Here is a 22,714-nt window from a genome sequence, read left to right on the forward strand (position 1 = left end):
GGCTATCTTCAGGCAAAGTGATTACATAGATTTAATTTAAAGATAGTTTATTAACCAGGTAAAAAGTTTTGCATTTCCTCAAACTTTTAATCACTGTCAAATAGCATTAACAGTAGTAAATATGACAGTTCTAATACATAAATAAATACATTACATTTGTATAAGATGTTTATTCTTGTATTAGTATTTACTTATGCTTTCATATTTATTCTTGTAGTAGTTATTTTTTTCCTTTATTTTTATTATACGTTATATAAATTATTTATTTACTTTTAAAAATACAAGCTTTTACAGAATTTTCTTATTTTGTTCAATGATTTATCCCACTTTTCTTAATTTGCATATTTAATTTGAATTTTTTTAATACATACTTGCTTGGAATTTGAAAGAAATGCAAAAAATATCCCATTATTAAAATGCAGATTTCATTTCCATAACAATAAGGTAATTTAAATGCTTCTCTTCGAGAATTTTTTAATATTAAAATTTAAATTACAAGAAAAATATTTGTGTAAAAGTAAATGTTTGCCTTTTTTTATATTAAGATATTCACCATTTTGTGGCAAAACAAAGGAAGGAGCAACTTTATTCTGTTGAGTTAACCCTTAAATTTAATAATTTTGTTAAAAGTATCAGGTTATTTATTCCAAATATATTGAAAGTAAGGTCTATAATGGTAAAGTAAAAAAAGAAGTCCTAAAAATCCTTAAAACTAAAACAAACTTGGTTATGTGATAATGAAGATAAATGCTGTTTTTATGTAGTTAAAACAAAAACATAAAATTAATAAAAATGTGATATGATTAATAATGTCTAGCTGAACAATAAAAATTTTTTCATTAATTTTGATTCTTATCACAATAGATCTGTTTCTATGTTTTTTCGTTCTTCCTGGTGTAATCCAAACTTGGCTAATTGCAAAAATTTATCACACCTTTAGATTAAGCGATGAAACAGAGTCAGAGATCAAATTCAAAAGTATACACTTTATTTATATTGGAAGTACATTTTGGTCTCATAGTCTCTCATCAGTCCAAACAGCAAGCATAGATGACTCTAAGCAGAATTTCTGGTGTAAATACATAACATGATGAACTTCCTCTCAACCAAATTGTTGACCAAAGACTACATTTACTTTATGAATAATAATTTAGATTGCTAATAAAACACAAGTAAAAAATTAATTGTATACACAAATAGTAAAAATACAGTTGATTAAAAAGTTGAGTAAAATATTTCTTTCTTGAGTTATTTCTTCTTAGCTGTGCACAAAGATCTATTTTTTTTTTTGTTTTCCAACAAAACATCATATGGACAATTCACTTCATCAGTTTTTGTGAATCATTGGGTACATCAGTCCTGGGGTACATTCCAGTATGCATCAGTATTAGAACAATCAATGCATGGTGAACTATTTAATAAGCTTTTACTAGAACATCTGGCACCCTAACAAGGTGGAAATAAACGGTGCTCTATTGACATTTGCAAGCTTTTAGTGCCCACCATATCCACAGCCTGATGACCAAGATGTGCACTGATGAACTCAATGACTATCAGAACCTATTTTAGTACATTGTGGGTCACTAATACACTGTTTGATGCCTACTGGAATATTCTCATTGAGACAAATGTTTTACAGTATATAAACTGTTTTTAACCAATATTTTCATTTGATTTTATGCTACATCACATTGTAATTATTATTAAGTTTGGATTCAGCAACATATTATTTTGTATTTGGTTTTGAGTTATACATATGAATATTTCATGGTGCAATGAATCAGATTTGAATGTAACATCAACTGATAAATCTGATATTTGTGATTTGTTAAGCTGTAAAAGAAGTTAACAGTAATAAAGAGGATATTTGCAATAACAAGATAACAGAATGCAACATTTAATTTTTAATTTTAAACAAATGAATTACACTCGTTTTTCTTTGAAAATCACATTATCTCTGTTTATTTTATTCGTTTTTTACGTTGATAAGCATTGAAATTATTTGTTTTTTGAAAGATAAATTTTCAATAAAAAGGAAAACTTCAAACAAAAAAGGAATTAAAAATTTATTTTGTACTGTAATTCATCAATCGATTGTTTTTTAAAAAGTCGCCCGAGTTTTGAAATTAATAAACATCACTCATAATGTGTTTCGTATCATTAAGTGCTTTTTATGCTTTACACTTTACAGTAAATTTTTACTAAAAATAATCGAAGAAAACTATGTAAAAATTTAACTTTGTAATAAAACATAAATTAACATTCGTTAAATAAAATTATATAATTTTAAAACTACAAATTTTTTCTATTGCCGGCCAGATGGCCATGGCGGTAACGGTGTAAGTCAGTCGATTTGGGGTACCCGGGACGGAATCCCGGCGGTAAACAACTCCAGGAATTATTCATGAGCCAAAAGTTTGGGTATGTCGGGGATTTCCCTCACTACTCGATCATCTTCCATTGTTGGCTTGGTTGAGCCCACAATGGAAGTGGCCGGATAAAACCCTTAGCGCCCATAAAGCGGAAACAGTCCAAAAAATGATGATAATGTGTTAAGATGTCAGTCTACAGTCTCATAATCCGGTTTCAGATTTGATCTTTATCTATAACACGAGTGATAAAGATCTATGCATTCTTTTTTCATTATTCATCCATCTAATCGCCAAATGGATAAAACTACCGAACACGGATAGTTTGGTGGTGGTTTCTCACTTCGTCACGTGGAGTTTTTCGAATTTTATTCACGTTTGTAACACCTAAATAGGGGCCAGTCTCCCATAAAAGTCTCCCTCGACATATCATCCACGTGTCACATTTCCGTATACAAACAAACAATGAAGCGACCCCATTGCGGGTCAGACCGGCCCGTTAATAAATCAATAAATTCCTCCGTCATCTGAAATTACGAAATAAATTATATAAAGCCATATTAATATATATTTTAATAAAATAAGAATAAATTCAATATAAAATTATACCTACCCTGTATATTAATTAATCGTAAAAATTAAATAAAATAATAATAATAATAAACGTCCCACCAAAAACGGGGTTAAAACCTCCGAGCGTTGTTGCAAGCAAAGGTCGTCTGCTTCAATACTTTTTATAACTTTAAAAATAGGCGGATAAACTGGAATGGCCTGATAAATATCAGCCGACGAATCGAAAGTATAGTTGTTATTTATCATTATAAAAGTGAAATTACAAGCAGGAAATGCTTTAAACTTTCAAAATCTAAACAGAAAGTGAAACCTCCCTCCCCTCCTCTTTCAGTGGTTTTTAGTGGTAAGTAAATTGTATATTTCCTTTTATCAGATTCAGACCTGTTATATAATATAATAAGTCATTTAAGTGTGCTATTATCAAATACACAAGCATTTATTTGGTGTAATTCCTTAAGGTAAGTATTTGACCTATTTTTCAGCATTAAATCCTTGATTCAGTTCCTTAACCTTGTGAGTTGGGTTATTTGACTAGTCTATTCTACAATATTGAAAATAATATAGTGAATTGTGGTATGAATGTGGTTTACTATTGTTATCTTTAGGTATTAAGTTGATATTTGGATTGGAAAGATAACATTTCTGCAATGGATGGCGCCATATGTTAAATTTTATGTTAATTGCTAAGATATGAACTCTAAATGAGGGGTTTCCTATTTTGGAATTGTAGAACTCTCCTGCACGAACAAAAAAGTCAATGGAACTTTATCTGCACGTGGAATATTTGCTTCCAAAAGTCTGTTTTTACTGTATACTGGTGTACTGTCTAGTCTCTGCTCTGTATCAGTCGAGGTGAGGTGTTTGTCTTGAGTGAAGCACTCACGTGGGGTTTGGGGTGAGCCCCCATATCCCCTAAAATTCCCTAATATGGAGTACTCCGCTTCGGTTAATCAAACCTGGCATTGTCACGTGGCTAAATAGTTAAACGTGGTAGTCTTGTGACTTGATTGCCTGCAACCTGAAATTAGTCTGATTTCAGGGCCATATCTCACATAGGGTCGTGTGTATAGGTATGGTTTCTTTGAATTTTTTTGTTCTTATGGGTATGGTCTATAGCTCTGTCTCATTCAAAAATGTAATTGTACCCTATTTGTGATGTATAAACATTTATTTTTATCACATAATATGTGTAATGATGTAATGAATTAATAATGGTGAACTAGCTACTGTGGTTACTTAAATTGGTGTACCTTTAACAAAATAAAGAACACACTAACTTTATGTTTCTCCTGGTGGGGTGGTGAAATGTAAAGTTAGTTCAAAACAGATGCTTTCAGTCTACTTCTAAGACCCACTTCGGGTTGATGAAATTGCTTCACTATTTGAAGATGGAATGAGCCAAAGAAAATTTTTAAGTGTGTTAATTTTTTTGTCGTCCTGCTGAGAGAAATGTAAGGTTAGTGTGTTTGTTATTTTATTTACTTGACTGGTTTGTGGAAGAGTTGAATTAATCTGATTTTTCCAAAATCAGACTAATTTCGAATTGCAGGCAAAGGAAAGGACTTACTTAAACTTCACTCATTGTTAAAGGTAACACTAATGTTTTTAACGTAATTAACAGGACATGTTCAGTAATGGAAAGTGGAATGCTCTTGACAGTAGAATGATAGTGGAAAGTAGAATATATTTCACTTTCCACTGCTCAGACCTGAAGGTTGAAACCTGTCCACATATAACCAGGTTGAAAATGTTAGCATTATTTAAATTGTTAAAGGTGCATTGATTAATTCAGCTGATATAATGAATTTCACAAAGATACCAAAGATATGATTGCTTAAGTAATAATTTATGTTTCTTTTATTTTTATAAATATATAATTATGTTTGAAATTTTGGAATTGTACTGTACTGTACATATAGCTAGCTGACTGCTTCATTTTTATTGAAAGAACGCAAAATTCCCAGTAGTGATTATTACTTAATACAGTGACATTGTATTAATTTATCTGACATATATCATTAGTTTGATAACAACTTTAGTTGCTGTTATCAATGAAATTGATTTTACCATTCACTATTTTGATTCTGTAGATAATTATTTGTATGAGAATTTTTGAAATTTCAATACTTTTGCTTCTAAAACTGAAAAATAGTAGAGAACAAAGCTTATCAAGATGTTTCTAATTTTTTTACCCATTTTGTAACGTATAGAAATGTTATTAAAGACTGAAAATGCCAAAAAAACATTTGTTATTGAGTGTCTTTCTGGTCTCAGTTAGTTTATTTGTTAGATTTTTCATAATATTTGAAATTCAGTTATTATTAAATAAAGTGTGTGAAATGAATCTCAACCAGCACAATTTTATAAGAAAGCAAATGTTTTTGACCGTGTTAAACAGGCTAGTGTCCGCAGTTCATATGCAGCTGTTAAAATTCAGTTTATTCATATTCAGTTATTATGTAATCTCATCTTTTGTAAGATTTATAAAAATTTCTCAATATGCTAAAATCCAAGAGCATTATAAAGTATGTTGTTGATCCAACAGCATATACAAGAAAGCAACTACAATCAACTTCACCATAATTTAGGTAAATTAATAAATGCACCTTTAACAGTGAGTTAAGTTGAGAAATTCAACTGCCTTCCTGCACTTCTTTAGTTTTACCCACTGTTAAAGGTAGAAAGGATTAATTAATTCAGCAGATTAACCATAGTGGCTAGTTCATCCTTATAAAATTAATTTAATAATTTATTCTATTTACCTAAATGTTAGACTTTATACTATAATTTTATCAGTCATTGTTATTTTACATTTTAATGGAATGATTCTAAACTTTTATTTGTAAATATTATTTAAATTCACAAACCTCTGAGTACTGAAGAATTATTGTTGGCTACATTTAGAAATTATAATTTTAAAGGAAAATGTTTAATGTGAATATGGTTCATAGAAATTATATTTATATTAGTAATACTTTCAATTTTTAAAACATCTTATGTATGCTGATTACCATTAGGATGGAAGAACAGTTCAAATGTTATTTTTGTTGATAGATAATTTTTTCAGCAGAAACTAGACTTTGTTCTTTCGAGGAAGTAAAAATACCAAACAATTGCCAGATTACATCAGATTATATTAATGCTACTAATTACTAATTAAATGTGAAGTAAGTCCTACCTCTAGGCCAAATTGTTTGATATAGAATTAGTAATTAGTAGCATTAATATAGTGTGTTGTAATCCAACTATCATTTGGCATTAACCTAAAAATTGGGTTTATGGATGTTTAATTTAAATTAATAAAAATACCTTTATATATTTTTGTTTTATGTTTTAAAATGTCAAAATATTTGTTAACTAATACTTCGTGTCTTATTTTTAAATTAACTGACATTAATATTTGAAATAACTTTCTGATTAATAAGTTAAATAAATATGGAACTTCGCTTATATTAATGAAAGTCCAGAGATAAAGTATGCAAAAATACAATTTACTTTTGCTTATTTATCTTGCTGAAATGGCTAATATAGTTAAAATGAAAGATCAATCTTTTTGCTTGTTTATAATGCTTAAAAAATGTTTTATTGACTAGTACTTTCATTCTAATTATAGATCAGTTTCAGATCTATTAACTAAAATTTTAATTATTAAGTAGATCTTTATGAGGTCTGATTTTTTTTTAGAATCAGTAAAATAGCAAACAGAAACTATAGTTTAAAATTTTATAGAAATTTTAAACTATAGTTTCTGTTTGCTATTTTACTGTTTTCTATTTTAATGTTTAACTTGATTTGAATGTTCTAATTACAAAAAGTTCCTATTAAAATAAAAATCAAAAAGGTATCTTGTGATATATCTGCAATTCAGACAGTCTGATGATAAATTGAATTTTGTGAATAAATTAAAAATAATGAAATCTAAGATTAAACTTTTAAATTTCAGTGGTCACTAATGACTAAAGCATTAGTGATTAACATTAATAATCAGGGTTGTCAAGAGCTTGTATTGGGTCCATGGGAGAGCCATTTTGTCTCTAAGTGGATTTGTTTAATCTTTTGTTTTCCGAATAGACGAAATATATAGAATGTTTTTTTATTAATAAAAAACAGAGTTAAAGATTTTATTTTCTATTAGTAAAATTAACATTAATTTTATAGGGATAGGAATCACTATGATCCCCTAAGTTTTCTCTATTCCTAGGGAAAAATCATCATTCATTTTTTGATGGCCTTCTTAATTAATAATAGCAGACTTGATTTTTTATGATAACTAATTTTTATGCTGTAGAAATTTTCCAAAAATCAAAATTAATGTTGACAGAAATAAGCTTTCCTATAAGATATCCAATTTAAAATATAAAGTAAAATTAATTATTTAAATTCTGTTGACGCTTGAGTGATTTCATTTTGAATAAAAGAAGTTCACCTTTCATCTATAGTAGTCCTTCATATCGCCATCCAACAGTCTGATGATATACTTCATTTCTAATATTAAGATATTGTTGTTGAGGTTTCTCTTTTGCACATGTAACAAGACAAATATTAATGTGTCAGTAACTTAATTTAATGGAGTAATGTGGTCTCTCTGTACCAGTTGATTTCAGTTGGAACAATCTTGCTTAAATCTTATATTACATCTTTCTGATGCTCTCTCTTATGTATTGATTTAATGATCTTACCTACTTCCTGAGTAATTTTGCACTTCATAATTCATAGTTTTTCTCATTCCTTAACAAGTAGGAGACAGTAAAACAATTTTTAATTAATTTATCCTTAAAAATATTTCTATAATAAATTAAGTTAAACCTGCATTTTTTTAACTTTTACAGAATTTAAGAATTAATTAACTTTTATATGAAACAAAAATATTTTTAATTAATTGCAGTTTAAAAACAAATTCTTTCTATTTATTTTATTTTCATTTAAAAATATTTAATTTCCTATATTCAAATATAAATTTAAATTCACTGTATTCAGGTATGGAACTGACACTTTTTTTGTTTTAAATACTTTTTTGTAGCTTTCATCCAATCAGGATTATTTTCTGATTAAAAAATAAAAATTGTGAATAAAATTCTAAATACAAATTATAGTCAAGATTTGTTTTTTGATATAATCATTTAAGTAAAATACATTTTATAAAGAAAATTGATATTAAAGGAAGTTTAATTATTAATTTGTATAAAAATTTCTTATACAAATTAATAATTAAACTTCCTTCCTTTAGAAATTAATATTAAACAAATATACAAACAGAAAAAATTTTTGATTAAAATTAGTTTTAAAAATCTCATACTGGTAAAAAAATTTGATGTAATTTAATTTAAAAAGTTCTTAATATTGGCTGCTACTTGTCATCAGTATGGTCTTAAAAACTTCTTTATAAATTTTTACAAATATTTTAATAACTATATCAGACCATTTTGCACAAATCAAGATTATTTCTATTTTTTCATGATTGCATTAAAAATATAATACATAAAACTAATCAGCATTTTAAATTTCTTTAAAGCAATGATCAGTCTTGCAATAGTTGAATGACTAATTAGAAATTTTCAATTTGTTTTATGAATTCTTTCAACAAATGATTGATATATTGCATTTGGAATTTCATTCCAAAGCACTGAGAAAATTCATTAATCCATGAATACTTTTTTGGATGCTGCATTTCATAAAAAAGTAGAAATAAAATATGTTCTATGATACAAATCTCGCATTGTAGACATATGCTTTTGTTTTAAATTTATCTAAATTTCTAAATCATTCCATAAATTCATAAATAAATATTCAGTTATATTAAAAATTACCTCTAGGCCAAATTGTTTGATATAGAATTAGTAATTAGTAGCATTAAAATAGTGTGTTGTAATCCAACTATCATTTGGCATTAACCTAAAAATTGGGTTTATGGATGTTTAATTTAAATTAATAAAAATACCTTTATATATTTTTGTTTTATGTTTTAAAATGTCAAAATATTTGTTAACTAATACTTCGTGTCTTATTTTTAAATTAACTGACATTAATATTTGAAATAACTTTCTGATTAATAAGTTAAATAAATATGGAACTTCGCTTATATTAATGAAAGTCCAGAGATAAAGTATGCAAAAATACAATTTACTTTTGCTTATTTATCTTGCTGAAATGGCTAATATAGTTAAAATGAAAGATCAATCTTTTTGCTTGTTTATAATGCTTAAAAAATGTTTTATTGACTAGTACTTTCATTCTAATTATAGATCAGTTTCAGATCTATTAACTAAAATTTTAATTATTAAGTAGATCTTTATGAGGTCTGATTTTTTTTAGAATCAGTAAAATAGCAAACAGAAACTATAGTTTAAAATTTTATAGANAATTTCTTGTATTAAAATAAATGACATTATTTTAATACAAGGTGTTCAAAAAGTAACTGTGTAAAGGAAAAGCTTTTAATAAAAGTGAAGTTTACATACAATATTGAAGTTTCTTCTATAGCAAATGCTGAAATCACCTTCAGAGGCTTGAAGAAATGTCTGCACACAATGCTGCATATTGTCAAGCACAATGGAGGGTGGTTAGAGTAATCTGTTTAACATGTTGGATAATTGCCATCTTCAGCTCTTCCAGAGCATGCATAATGCATATTGTTCTCATACACCCATCCTTTCAGTGCACCCAGAAATAAAAATCCAGAGGAATGTCTCAGGACTCAAATTGCAATGAGACCATGTACTTTGATGTCATTACAAATTTCTCACTGCACAATAACTTTTCAGATACCTTGTATCATTTGATATTAATAATTATATATATGAAATGTAGTTCATAAAGATTTTGTTATAATGTTCAAATGTTTTTTCAAATGTAATTTTTTAGAAAAGGTGAAACTATACCTGGATTAACAGAGGATGAGTTATGGAAAGCAAAACATATATATGATTCTGCATTTCATCCTGATACAGGAGAAAAAATGATTCTTATTGGTCGTATGTCTGCTCAAGTTCCAATGAATATGTCAATAACTGGATGTATGTTAGCATTTTATAAGTGAGTAAATTTTTATAGGTTAAATAAGACAATTACGTTATTAAATTTTTCATAAAAACTAATTCAGTGAAAGTATTACTTTTATTATACTATTTTATTTCTTACAATAAATTGAATATTATCATTTTCATTACAGAATATTCTTTTGAAGTAAAATATTACAAAATATACAGTATAAATAACATGAGAGATATAGCAGTAATTAATTTTTATTTGCTTTTAAGCAAATAAATAATTTTGAGAAATATTAAAAATAGCAACTAAATAATTAAATTTAAAAGAAAATATTTTGTTCTTTAATCATATACAATTGTTGTGTTGTTTACTGTTTAATATTGTGATCAGAAAAGTTCATGAATGGACAAAATAATATTCAGTGAGTGATTTAACAACATCTTGCTTGCTTTTAGAAAAAATCTCAAAGAATTAAATTTGATAGAAGTTTTACTATTAATGAACAATAATACAACTCATTTTGTGAATCTTACCGCCTTCTTTAACTCACAAAATGAGTTTAAGAAGACAGTAAGATAACATGTGTTTTTCTTCCAGCAAATATAACATCCTTGATTTAACACATGAATCAAAGGTAATCAAAAGTTTAAAAGATGTAGACAGGCATTTATCAATAGTTTAATAACAAACTGATGTTGATCAACAGTTTTTAAAAATATCAATATTTTCTTTTGAATAATCTATTGCTTTTAGGCTTCATGTATAATATATTTATATATAATGTCTAATTGATATAGACTTGAAATAAAATATTTTCTATATTGTCAAATGAAATGTTGGAATAACGTACCCTCTATGACTACAGACAGACATGTTAGAATAAACTATTGCTTAATGAAACTGCTGTAGACAGTGTTGAGTAGGAGATTTTACCTTTGATTCATGATTTAAAATGCAAATTCTTGGTTATGAAAATATTAAAGAAAATGTGATAAACAAATGAATGGAAATAGATTAATACAGCAATGAGTATGAGCTTCTTAATGATGAAAAATTAGTTGACAATGTTCTAGAAGAGGATAAAATTGTAAATGATAATTATGAATATGAAATTATGTAATCCACAACAATAGCAACTCATTAAGATGCTGCAGAAATGCTTTCCAAATGCACCAATTGGCTTAAAAATCAATCTGGAGTGGGCTCCTTGCAACATTTTAGTTGTAACAAACTGAAATGCTACAAGAAGTTCATTCCAGATTTTTTGCAAAAGAATGAAAATAAACAGAAGCAGACAAAAGTTGAGAGGTTTTTCAAAAATTAGAGAATTTGTTTGATTTAATTTGTATGATATAATAATATAGTTTGTACTTTTATATACATAATTAAATATGAAAACTATACAAAGTGTATGTTCTTAATCATACCTTGATATATTTATTAATCTGTTTTTATTTATTTATTCTTAATTTATTACACTTCACCATATTATTCTGTATTCTACAATACTAATTTGCAATATCTTCATAGATATTGCAAATAGATAGATATAGCAATGACTTCAATATACAGTATACCTATTTAATAATAAAATTAAAATATGTGTCTAAATAAATTAGTTAATTCTAAATGTATTTTCGTTTCAGAATTAACTAATTCACTTTGTTTGACAGAATTACTTTGTTTTATTATACATGATTTTATAATGAAAGTAATGAATAATACACAACCTAATATTTTAGTATGTTATAATACTTCTTGATTTAAAATTCTATAACAATTTTAGAATTTTATTTATGGTTTATGGATAGTTTGTGTGTATTATATATTATATTTGTGATATCGATGCCTCACTGAATTTAAATTTACGGACATGTTAAAAAATGCAACAATATTCAAAAAGTGTTTCCATTCAAAACTTTGGCCTAAAGATCTGTAGATAGGATTGAAAATGTAGTGCTTCCATTTATGATTATTAACTGGAGGTTTTTGGTTCTGCAAAGTGTTTTGATACTGTAAACAAAATAATGTATCTTTACAGGATTGTGATCAATTACCTGATATTATTTGACTAATGTTAAATTAACTGGACTGAATGTTTTTTTATTAATAAGTAAATTGTTATTGATAGATAATCTTGCTTATATTTATCTTACATTAAGTTTTTATTTTGAGATTTATTTAACAATGTTATTACAGAACAACTCCTCAAGTTGTATTTTGGCAGTGGATAAATCAGTCGTTTAATGCTATTGTAAATTATACTAATCGCAGCGGTGACTCTCCCATTCCTGTGTCGTGAGTATTTTAATACTAAATTTGAAAAACAATAATTAATATACTTTTTACATTTATATTAATTCAAAGTTTTAAAACTAATATACATTCATTTATAAACTTTATATTTTAGACAACTTGGTGTGTCATATGTTCTTGCTACTACAGGTGCTTTGGTCACTGCTCTTGGTTTAAATAGTTTAGTGAAGGTAAAGTAGATAATAAAGAATAACATTTAAATTATTTTATATTACCTAAAGTCAATAACGTAACAATAAACAAAATAACTGTTCTTTTCAACATTTAATGAAATATAAAACACTGCTTTTTTAGAGCAAAATCATTTGGGATTTTCATGCTTTAAGGTTTGTAGACACAATCTTTAGTGAACATAATACTCTATTAAGTTAAATTCTGAAATATTTAGGAGTTTTGCATTGCACTTATAAGATAATGTTATATTCACTAAATACAATAGATGATTGCTGATCTGGTCATTCCTTGCATAGAAGAGTACTTGATTACTGAAAATGTATATCTCTAAAGCCTCCATAAAGGCAATGAATGATATGTCCTGTCATCCTTTGATACTGACTCTTTTTGTAGGAAGATGGGCAAATAATACAGCATCCTAAAATGCAATACTTTACACAGTAATGTGACACAAGTAGCATTATTGTGGAAATGGAAGTGCATAGGCAATCACACTGGTTGGTATGCAGGATAATTGAGAAACCAGATTATTGAGGTCCACATCTGCACAGTAAGGCAGAATTAATTCAGCCTTACTGTTTGATTATTTTGATGATTTTGGATTTGTCCATATGTATTTATATTCATATTTTATTATATAAAAATTACAAGAATAAAACTTAGAATATTTTATTTTACTGATTATAACGAATCTTTTTTAAAGAGTTTCTGTAAATCTTTTCTTGTCTTGGTTTGTCAATTATAAAAATACTAGCAGATGAACCTGGCATAGCTTGGGCAAAAAGTAATGATAGCAAAGATTAAGATTATTAGATTACTGTTTTTACTGGGTGCAAGAATTAGGTTCACCCTCTTCTGAGACTAATTAGAGAATTTTTAGATGGGTCTAAAAATATGTTCTATTTCTCGCAAAAAACTACATCTAAATAGAACAGTAAAATCAGATTTCAGTGTAATCCTTAACCCTTTACCTCTCCCCTGTGGGAGGAGTTTCATAGTATACATTCTCATGACGTACTAGTACCCTAACTGTGTACCAAATTTCAACTTTCAACTCCTAACCATGGGCTCTGTTCTTATTATCATTATCATTATTAACTCATCTCAATTATATTATAAGATGAACAAGATTATATGAAATTGTGTTAGATAAAGTCAATATTTGATAAGATCCAAAATTTCTGGTTTTGTTTTCAGATTACACGATATTTTGTCACTTTGCTCTTTTCCATTTTGTCAATTGTTTTAATGTTTTGTTAAGACATAATGCTGGGAATGTTGAAACAAGAGAATAAATATGAAACATGTGGATGCAACACACACATATGAATGTGTGGTTTGTTCCTATGATCTTTATCAATATTACAGCAAGCAGCTGAAGAAGAAATATTTACATATGACACACAATAGTTTGCACACATTGAGATTTTGCTTTCAAGACATGTTAACTGTTTTAAACTATTTAAGTTTATATATTTATTAAAATATTTTAAACCAGAACAGTAAAACATATTATTACATTATATCCATTATTTATCATAAAGTTTAAATTATTTTGCTTACTTTAACTATTCATACTTGTTTTTTAATTATTGAACAGTTTTAATATAAACTTTAATTATAGACAGCTCCACCTTTAATTGGAAGATTTGTTCCTTTTTGTGCTGTTGCTGCTGCTAACTGTGTTAACATTCCAATGATGAGATTACGGTAAAGTTTTAACTAAACTATAACTATATACAAAAAATTACTGTTATGTTATATTTACAAAATTAAATTGTTTTGAATAGAGAAATTCGTATGGGTATTCCAGTAGTAGATCAAAATGGAAATCGATTAGGGGAAAGCAAAGTTGCTGCAAAATGGGCTATCACTCAAGTTGTATTCTCTAGAATTGGAATGGCTATGCCTGGAATGCGTAAGAACTTTCTATATTTGTATATTCCTATACTTATATTAATTTAATAATATAAGCTGTAATATTCTGCAAAAATAAACTGTTTTGTATTTAAGGTATTTACTTACAGAATATTTTATTTTACTGATTATAACGAATCTTTTTTAAAGAGTTTCTGTAAATCTTTTCTTGTCTTGGTTTGTCAATTATAAAAATACTAGCAGATGAACCTGGCATAGCTTGGGCAAAAAGTAATGATAGCAAAGATTAAGATTATTAGATTACTGTTTTTACTGGGTGCAAGAATTAGGTTCACCCTCTTCTGAGACTAATTAGAGAATTTTTAGATGGGTCTAAAAATATGTTCTATTTCTCGCAAAAAACTACATCTAAATAGAACAGTAAAATCAGATTTCAGTGTAATCCTTAACCCTTTACCTCTCCCCTGTGGGAGGAGTTTCATAGTATACATTCTCATGACGTACTAGTACCCTAACTGTGTACCAAATTTCAACTTTCAACTCCTAACCATGGGCTCTGTTCTTATTATCATTATCATTATTAACTCATCTCAATTATATTATAAGATGAACAAGATTATATGAAATTGTGTTAGATAAAGTCAATATTTGATAAGATCCAAAATTTCTGGTTTTGTTTTCAGATTACACGATATTTTGTCACTTTGCTCTTTTCCATTTTGTCAATTGTTTTAATGTTTTGTTAAGACATAATGCTGGGAATGTTGAAACAAGAGAATAAATATGAAACATGTGGATGCAACACACACATATGAATGTGTGGTTTGTTCCTATGATCTTTATCAATATTACAGCAAGCAGCTGAAGAAGAAATATTTACATATGACACACAATAGTTTGCACACATTGAGATTTTGCTTTCAAGACATGTTAACTGTTTTAAACTATTTAAGTTTATATATTTATTAAAATATTTTAAACCAGAACAGTAAAACATATTATTACATTATATCCATTATTTATCATAAAGTTTAAATTATTTTGCTTACTTTAACTATTCATACTTGTTTTTTAATTATTGAACAGTTTTAATATAAACTTTAATTATAGACAGCTCCACCTTTAATTGGAAGATTTGTTCCTTTTTGTGCTGTTGCTGCTGCTAACTGTGTTAACATTCCAATGATGAGATTACGGTAAAGTTTTAACTAAACTATAACTATATACAAAAAATTACTGTTATGTTATATTTACAAAATTAAATTGTTTTGAATAGAGAAATTCGTATGGGTATTCCAGTAGTAGATCAAAATGGAAATCGATTAGGGGAAAGCAAAGTTGCTGCAAAATGGGCTATCACTCAAGTTGTATTCTCTAGAATTGGAATGGCTATGCCTGGAATGCGTAAGAACTTTCTATATTTGTATATTCCTATACTTATATTAATTTAATAATATAAGCTGTAATATTCTGCAAAAATAAACTGTTTTGTATTTAAGGTATTTACTTACAGAATATTTTATTTTGGTTTTTTTATAAAATAGTTACATTGTTTTAAAAATATAGATCTTCAATATTTTATAAAGAAAATATCAGTTTCATTGCAAATTTTAAAGTTACAATCAATCATACATGGTATAGCTCACAAATAGGAATTTACTTTAGCAATTTTTCTTCTATATTTTAAGAAATAAATTATTATATTCTTAAATGCCTACTTAAACGTTTTTCACATATTAACATATTTATACATGAAAAAACTTCACAAAACCTGATGAATTTATAAAGTGAAACAAACACTGGATTATATCAGGCTACTTTTCTAAATGTTTCTTAGGTATATATATGTATACACCATGCTAGAGTTGAGTGATGGCTAGCTGAGTGTTATGAGTAGGGCTTTATAGAATGAGTCCTCTGAAGGCATCCCTAGCCAGCACTGTATCTAACCAAGGATGGTTATATCATATTTAAATGTCTGGAAGGGAAGATTGGATCAGAAGCTCAGGTAACATAACTAGCAATGCATTTGCATGCTAAGCGGGAGTTGCAAATTAGAGTCCCACTCTTGGCTGATTCTTTTCTTCCAAAATATTTTAAATTATTTAAGAAAAATTAATTTAATTATAATTATTAAATTTAATAAGAGATGGCACCTAATGCCTCCCTCTGGTGAAAAATTATTTAGTAATTAATTAAATATAATCTGGAAAGGTGGCCCAATGTAATATATTGGTTGTTTCTCTTTATTAAGATATTATTAAAATTTTCTGATAATTAGAATTATAAAATTCAAATCAGCACACACCTTACATATCCAGCAAGAAAAATTTTGCATTAAAGTGTTTCTTGCTGAATATGTAAGGTATCAGGTGTTGACTTTATGTTTAAATTGTTCCTATTTGAGTATTTCATTAATAACTCAGAAAAATAATAATTAATAGAACTAAGTTTAAGCAGTAGAAAGATATATATATATATTAATTTACTGAATTTTACAGTTATCAAATTTTAAATATTCTGTAATATATAAATAACAATAAGGACATAATGCAAATTTATGTTTATTGTTTCATTATACAAAATTTCTTTATTTATCTCAATGACATAAATCACAGATAAATGTATATTATTAAAATAATATCTAAAATTTATATGTTATTTTTGTGAATAATTTTCAGTTATTCCACCATTCATAATGAATGCATTAGAGAGAAGAGGTGTTCTGAAGGTAAAAAATATTTATTAAATTCAACGTTGTTTCATTTGAAATATTAAAAGATAAAGTATTAATTGCTTTTTAATATAATTTCAACAGAAATTTCCCTGGATTAATGCTCCACTTCAAGTTGGCTTATGTGGATTCTTGTGAGTTAAATAATTTTTTTCTTATTATTATTTTTTAATTTACATGAAATTGTAACTTTTAATTATTTAATACCTGTGATGTAATATAATAAAAATATTTAATATTATTTAGAAAATAATATGAAAAATACTAAATTTTATTTACATATTAAACTTCTGACAGGTGAAATGAATAAATCAAAAGTTCTCAATTTGTTGTTCTAGAATTTAATATAATGTTTTTTGTTTTTTTTTTATAAATTCTTACTTTAATACTGTAAAAAACTTTATCATGCCCAACAGATGATTTTTTTTAAATCTATTTTTGTCCTGTAGTCACTTACAGGGCTTTTTTTAGCAAGCTCATTATGGGTTCAGCCAGGCGTACAATGGGACAATGGTTAGGGATGGAGTCTGACTTATTTAGATGGACCAACCCCTGAAAACTTCTGGTGTTTTTCAATTCAGGTCTCAGGATAGATAGGCTTAACAACAGATGATAGTATTGAAATAAACTTTCTTAACAAAATGAGAGCCAATTTTGTTCATGAACATTCAGATTCTTTACATTACATGTTGTTATAAGAACAAAAATTTACTAATTATCAAGGACTGCAATAGCTTTAATATATGATAGCATGCTTCACTGTGATTCTTATACATACAAATCCTTAATTGTTATAATTACACTAATTACAGATCATAATTTTCAAAAAGTTTCAAATTTAAAACTGATTATTATTTTTATAATTGGTATTTATTTTGTAATAATTGAACAGATTACTCTATTGTATGATTTGTAAATAGTTCAGTTTGTATACCATCAAGATATGTAGATTATTGATCAGTTACAATTATTTTAGTGCTTATGTCTTTTTTTGTGCCAATTAATTGATTTACAGTGTTTTTTATTTCTATGCAGAAATAATTGAGAATTAGAATAAGTTATGTAAATGTATATTTCTTTATATATTAAGTAACTTCAGTCTGTTTGCATATTGAAAAAAATTACAATTGTTAAAAGAATGAACAAAATAAACCACACAAGAGGGAAGTTTAATTATACATTTTTATCTACTTGTATATTTAAGTGTAAGGTTTTCTTTTCTTTTATTACTCTGTCTTGTGAATACTACAAGATATTTTTCTATACCTGTCATGGGTTTTTAGCCAGGCTCACAATGGAGGTGGCTTGAATGATAAGGAACAGGCTCAACATATTTGTATAAACTTTACATGAAAAGTGTGATTGATTATATAAAATTAGACATTTATCAGTTTTTTTTTTTTTACAGATTCACTTTCATATTTTTAAATTTCATTTACAAGATCTCTCTTATAACTAAAAAAATACAGTAGAGCGTCGTTTATCCGAAAGTCGGTCATCCAAAATGTCTGTTATCTGAAAGAATTCCAGTCGGCAAATTTTAATTTTCGCTAGTGCTGTGGCGCTGCAATCTTTGGCTATATCTTGGGCTACTCCAATATTTATTGTTTGTGTGTGTTTTAGCTGGCAGCACTGTCACTTTTGTGTGGTGTTTTTTTGAGGACTGTGTGTCATGCTGAATCAAACGTTTTTGATACTAGATAACTTCTAAACTATAATTTTTTTTGTTTTTATATTTTTCAATATATTTGTTTCGTTTGCAAAAAATAAAGAAATAATTTTTAACGATACAATAGCCACGATTATTATTTTAAAAAGTTTACGTTCGGCTTAACATCAATGAAAATTCAACGCGAAGTGACACGCAATGGAGAAAAATTTCAACATGGGATAGGCTAATGTATTTTTTCGTACATAATTGGTTATCCAAAAAATAAGTTATCTGAATAACCCCAGTCCCCAATTGATTTGGATAAACGACACTCTACTGTAACTGTTTTTATAAAGTTTTTTATATCTGAAAATTATAATATTTCAAATATAACTTTTACTTTTATTTAATAACAAATATCTTATAATCATTTTTGTGCTTTTCAATTAATTTCTCAGGTAATTATTAAACATTAATCCAAAAATTAAAAAAGGAAGATATGTAATTTGCTGATTCATGTATTGTTTTCTACTGAATATTTTTTATATTCCATTAAATAAACTTTTTTATTTAATGCAATTATTTAATTGCATTAAATAAAAAAGCATTATTTAATTTAGGCAATTATTACCTAAAATTTAATATTTTATATAAGTAGTATCTCTTATGTAATACAAATATCGTTATCAGTTGTTTAAATGTTACAAGAATTAGCATGTCCTAAAACATGTAAATTATTAATAACAATAATGTTATTAAATTATAATTTATAAACCTTTAAGTCATACATTTTTTAATTGTTTTAACAAATTTCTTATTTGGACATAGCCATCTGGACATGATGATAATATATTGAAAGCAAAGAAAGTAATAAGTTATTTATCATGGATTTGAAATAGATATTTAATAAAGCATAAAACCATGTGGAATGCCCATGTTGCCACAAGAATGTACTACACCATATGCACTAGTAGACACTTCAGACTTCCAATGTTTTACACAATAGTGAAACTTTAATGAATAAAGTAAAGCATATGATATATTTAACATTTTTAAAATCTTGCTTATGAATAATAATGTCTAAATGAAACACATGATAATACATGTGGTCATGTGACAAAATGTAAACATTTAAAATATATTTGAAGCCTTATATCGTTACATGTTAAGGCAATTAATTACAGAGAAAAATTATTATATAGCATAAAAATTTCTAATAATAGACCATGTAACAGTACTACTGGTTATGTTACCAATCAAAAAATCACTAAAATCATTAATAATATTATCAACTTGAAATAAATTTTCTGCATGTCTAGAAGCCAAGTCGTTTTATTTGAGACCTCGTTTGCTATATTTGATCAATAGAAAGTGCATTAATTAAGAGATTTTATTCACTTTTAAATATATAGATAGTCAAGTTGTAGATAAGTGGATTATTTGTGTGTGTGTAGGTAATATTAAATTTTCAGTCATAATATTAAGTTATAAGTGAAGTGTAAACTTGGAAATATCTTTTTTATTAATGTTATATCAGCTAGTAGTTTAACTTCAATGCTTCATTTCATCCTTATCTTTCTTGCCCTATATTTAGTTGTAACTATTTTTATAATAATTGGTTATCAGAATCACACACAAACAGGATATCCTTGACAACTTAATACTGTCACAGGATAATAATTCAATATGTATTTAATATTTTCTCATCAAAACTTCATATTTTATTGATGTATTATATATTTTAATGACTATTTTCATACACCAAAGAATTTGGTCAAATACAGTTAGCCTACTGCTCTGGGACTTGGATATATTTGACCCTTAACATACACCTTAATATAACACCTTAACATGATGCTTTATCCTTCATGTTTCATCCTTCCAAGTTTATTCATGAATAAGAGATGAAATAGTTATCTTTGACTGACAAATCTAGATTATGCAATTAAAAACTTCTAATATAAACTTCTACAGTGATAACTTTTACTTCAAAATGACACTAACTTCAAACGTTTCAGAGTTTGATAAATTTGACAAAAGTTCACTTTTCAATGGAAAAATGCACTCAAAGAGTAAATGCCAATCTGTTCTGTGCCCTTGTTGTCTCTTGCCATTACTCTTGCATTAAGCTTGTGTGTTTTCAATGTTTTTTCTCTTCATTTTTAGTTGTGTGGTTGTATATTGTGTGTTGTTCATTTAATTTTTAACAATTTCTCCCTGCAAATTTTTTTTGACAGCTTTTGGGCATTCCATACATTTTGTATCCTTTATTCAAACTTTCCTGAATTCCTCAAACTTTTTAGACCACATTTGCACGTTTGAAGTTTAGGACCATCTTCTGCATACACATCACAAATTTTTTTCTGTTTATATGGTATTATACCCTTTCAGAAAATCATAAAGTGTATTTGATATGTTTTTCATCTGGAAAGTTGTATAATTATTCAATTTAATTCATAACAATATAATTTTTATTGCAGTCTTGTTTTTGCCACACCTTTATGCTGTGCACTTTTTCCTCAAAGAAGGTATGTTTTTATTAATTATTTTAATAAATTAATACTTTCAAATATTTTCATATTGTTTATTTATGAATAAACATTAATAGCCAAAAATTAAATTTTGTAGTTCTATATCTGTGACTAGTCTAGAACCAGAGATACAAGAAGTAGTCAAGAAGCTTCCTCAACCGCCTACAGTGGCTTATTATAATAAAGGTCTATGATACAATAACATCATAAATAATAGCAAACTTGATAATGAATTGATGTCAAATGTAATGTATGTCAATTTTTAGATATATACATTATGTTTTAGATTTTATATGATGCACGTCGGATTTATAAAGCACCCATCCATTGATATGTAATTTACTTCCTTCAATATTTGCTCAGGATGTTATTTTATGACATAAGTTGTTGTTGTCAATAATATTTTCGTATTATAATATTCATTACATGTAAATTTTATTAAGCATAAATAATCAAAAAATGTGTTTTGTTAACGTTAAGGATTAATATCAGTTTATGATATTAATTACAATTTATTTTTTAAATATTCATGTTACAAATTTAACATTGTACATTTTTTTAACATTTATAAAATGTTTACTTTAAAAACTTTAAACTAAGAAATTAACTGAATTTTTTCTTTCACTTGCCATTTGATACATGTGTATACAATAAATACTGTTTTGCAGTGAATTAAAAAATTTATTAGAATATCATCAAAATATAAAGTTAGAATAATGTACGAAATGATTTATTTTTGTAATTTTATTAGGGAACACAATTATATACAAATAAATATATATACATATGAAATATTGTATAATGTTTAAAGTTACTGTATATCTAGTTTGTTCATATATAGTAAATAGCAATGTGTTAGAAGTCAAAACTGTTGTATAAGGTTCAAGTTTTCTATATTTTCAAAAATTAAAAATTTATTGCAATTTATATATGTATATTCTTTACTAACATTTCTTCACATTCACATAAATAAAGGTATAGTACATATGTACAGCTTTTAAACTATTTTTACTACTATTGACCATGCTCATAGGAATAAAAAAGGTCAAATTGATAGTCTACATGTGATGGTACACAAGGTATAATCTCCCCAAAATCAACTGTTTTCCATTTTACTAAATATGACTAAAAGTTCATAAAACGCAAGAAATACCACTATACTGCCTTCTTCTGGGATGCAATTGGAGTCATGCTATTAAGCCTATAGTGTTTAAGATTTTGCCAAGACTCACAATTAGAGATGAGATTTCTTTGACATTTTTGGTCATCTAGGGGTCTAAAATTTGTGGGTCCAAATTCCTCATTCTTAACTGTAATTTTACCCAAAATTCATATTTATTTCAATGCAAGCTTCACAATGAAATTAACAGAAGATTAACGAAGAAAAATAAAGGGAGTTAATTATATAAAATCAGAATTACATTTCTTTGTCTTTAAAAATAAAAATTTCTTGATAATAGAATGGATAAATGTTATGTAATTCTGAATTATTCAAAGTCTA

At 26.7% G+C, this 22,714-nt stretch overlaps 1 protein-coding gene across 1 annotated transcript; it reads left to right on the top strand.

The window, feature by feature from the left end:
- The first annotated feature begins 2,325 nt into the window (after positions 1-2,325).
- Positions 2,326-22,140, top strand: LOC111628057 (sideroflexin-1-like). Its single transcript, XM_023371774.1, has 10 exons — positions 2,326-2,339; positions 9,804-9,974; positions 12,129-12,227; positions 12,340-12,415; positions 14,044-14,129; positions 14,210-14,337; positions 16,979-17,028; positions 17,116-17,165; positions 21,163-21,210; positions 21,311-22,140. The coding sequence occupies exons 1-10, from the start codon at positions 2,326-2,328 to the stop codon at positions 21,405-21,407; spliced, it is 819 nt and encodes a 272-aa protein (XP_023227542.1). The 3' UTR covers positions 21,408-22,140.
- Positions 22,141-22,714: the final 574 nt, after the last annotated feature.

Source organism: Centruroides sculpturatus, unplaced genomic scaffold, assembly GCF_000671375.1.
Source record: "Centruroides sculpturatus isolate CEXI.00-Female unplaced genomic scaffold, Cexi_2.0 scaffold563, whole genome shotgun sequence".
Taxonomy (NCBI): Eukaryota; Metazoa; Arthropoda; class Arachnida; order Scorpiones; family Buthidae; genus Centruroides; species Centruroides sculpturatus.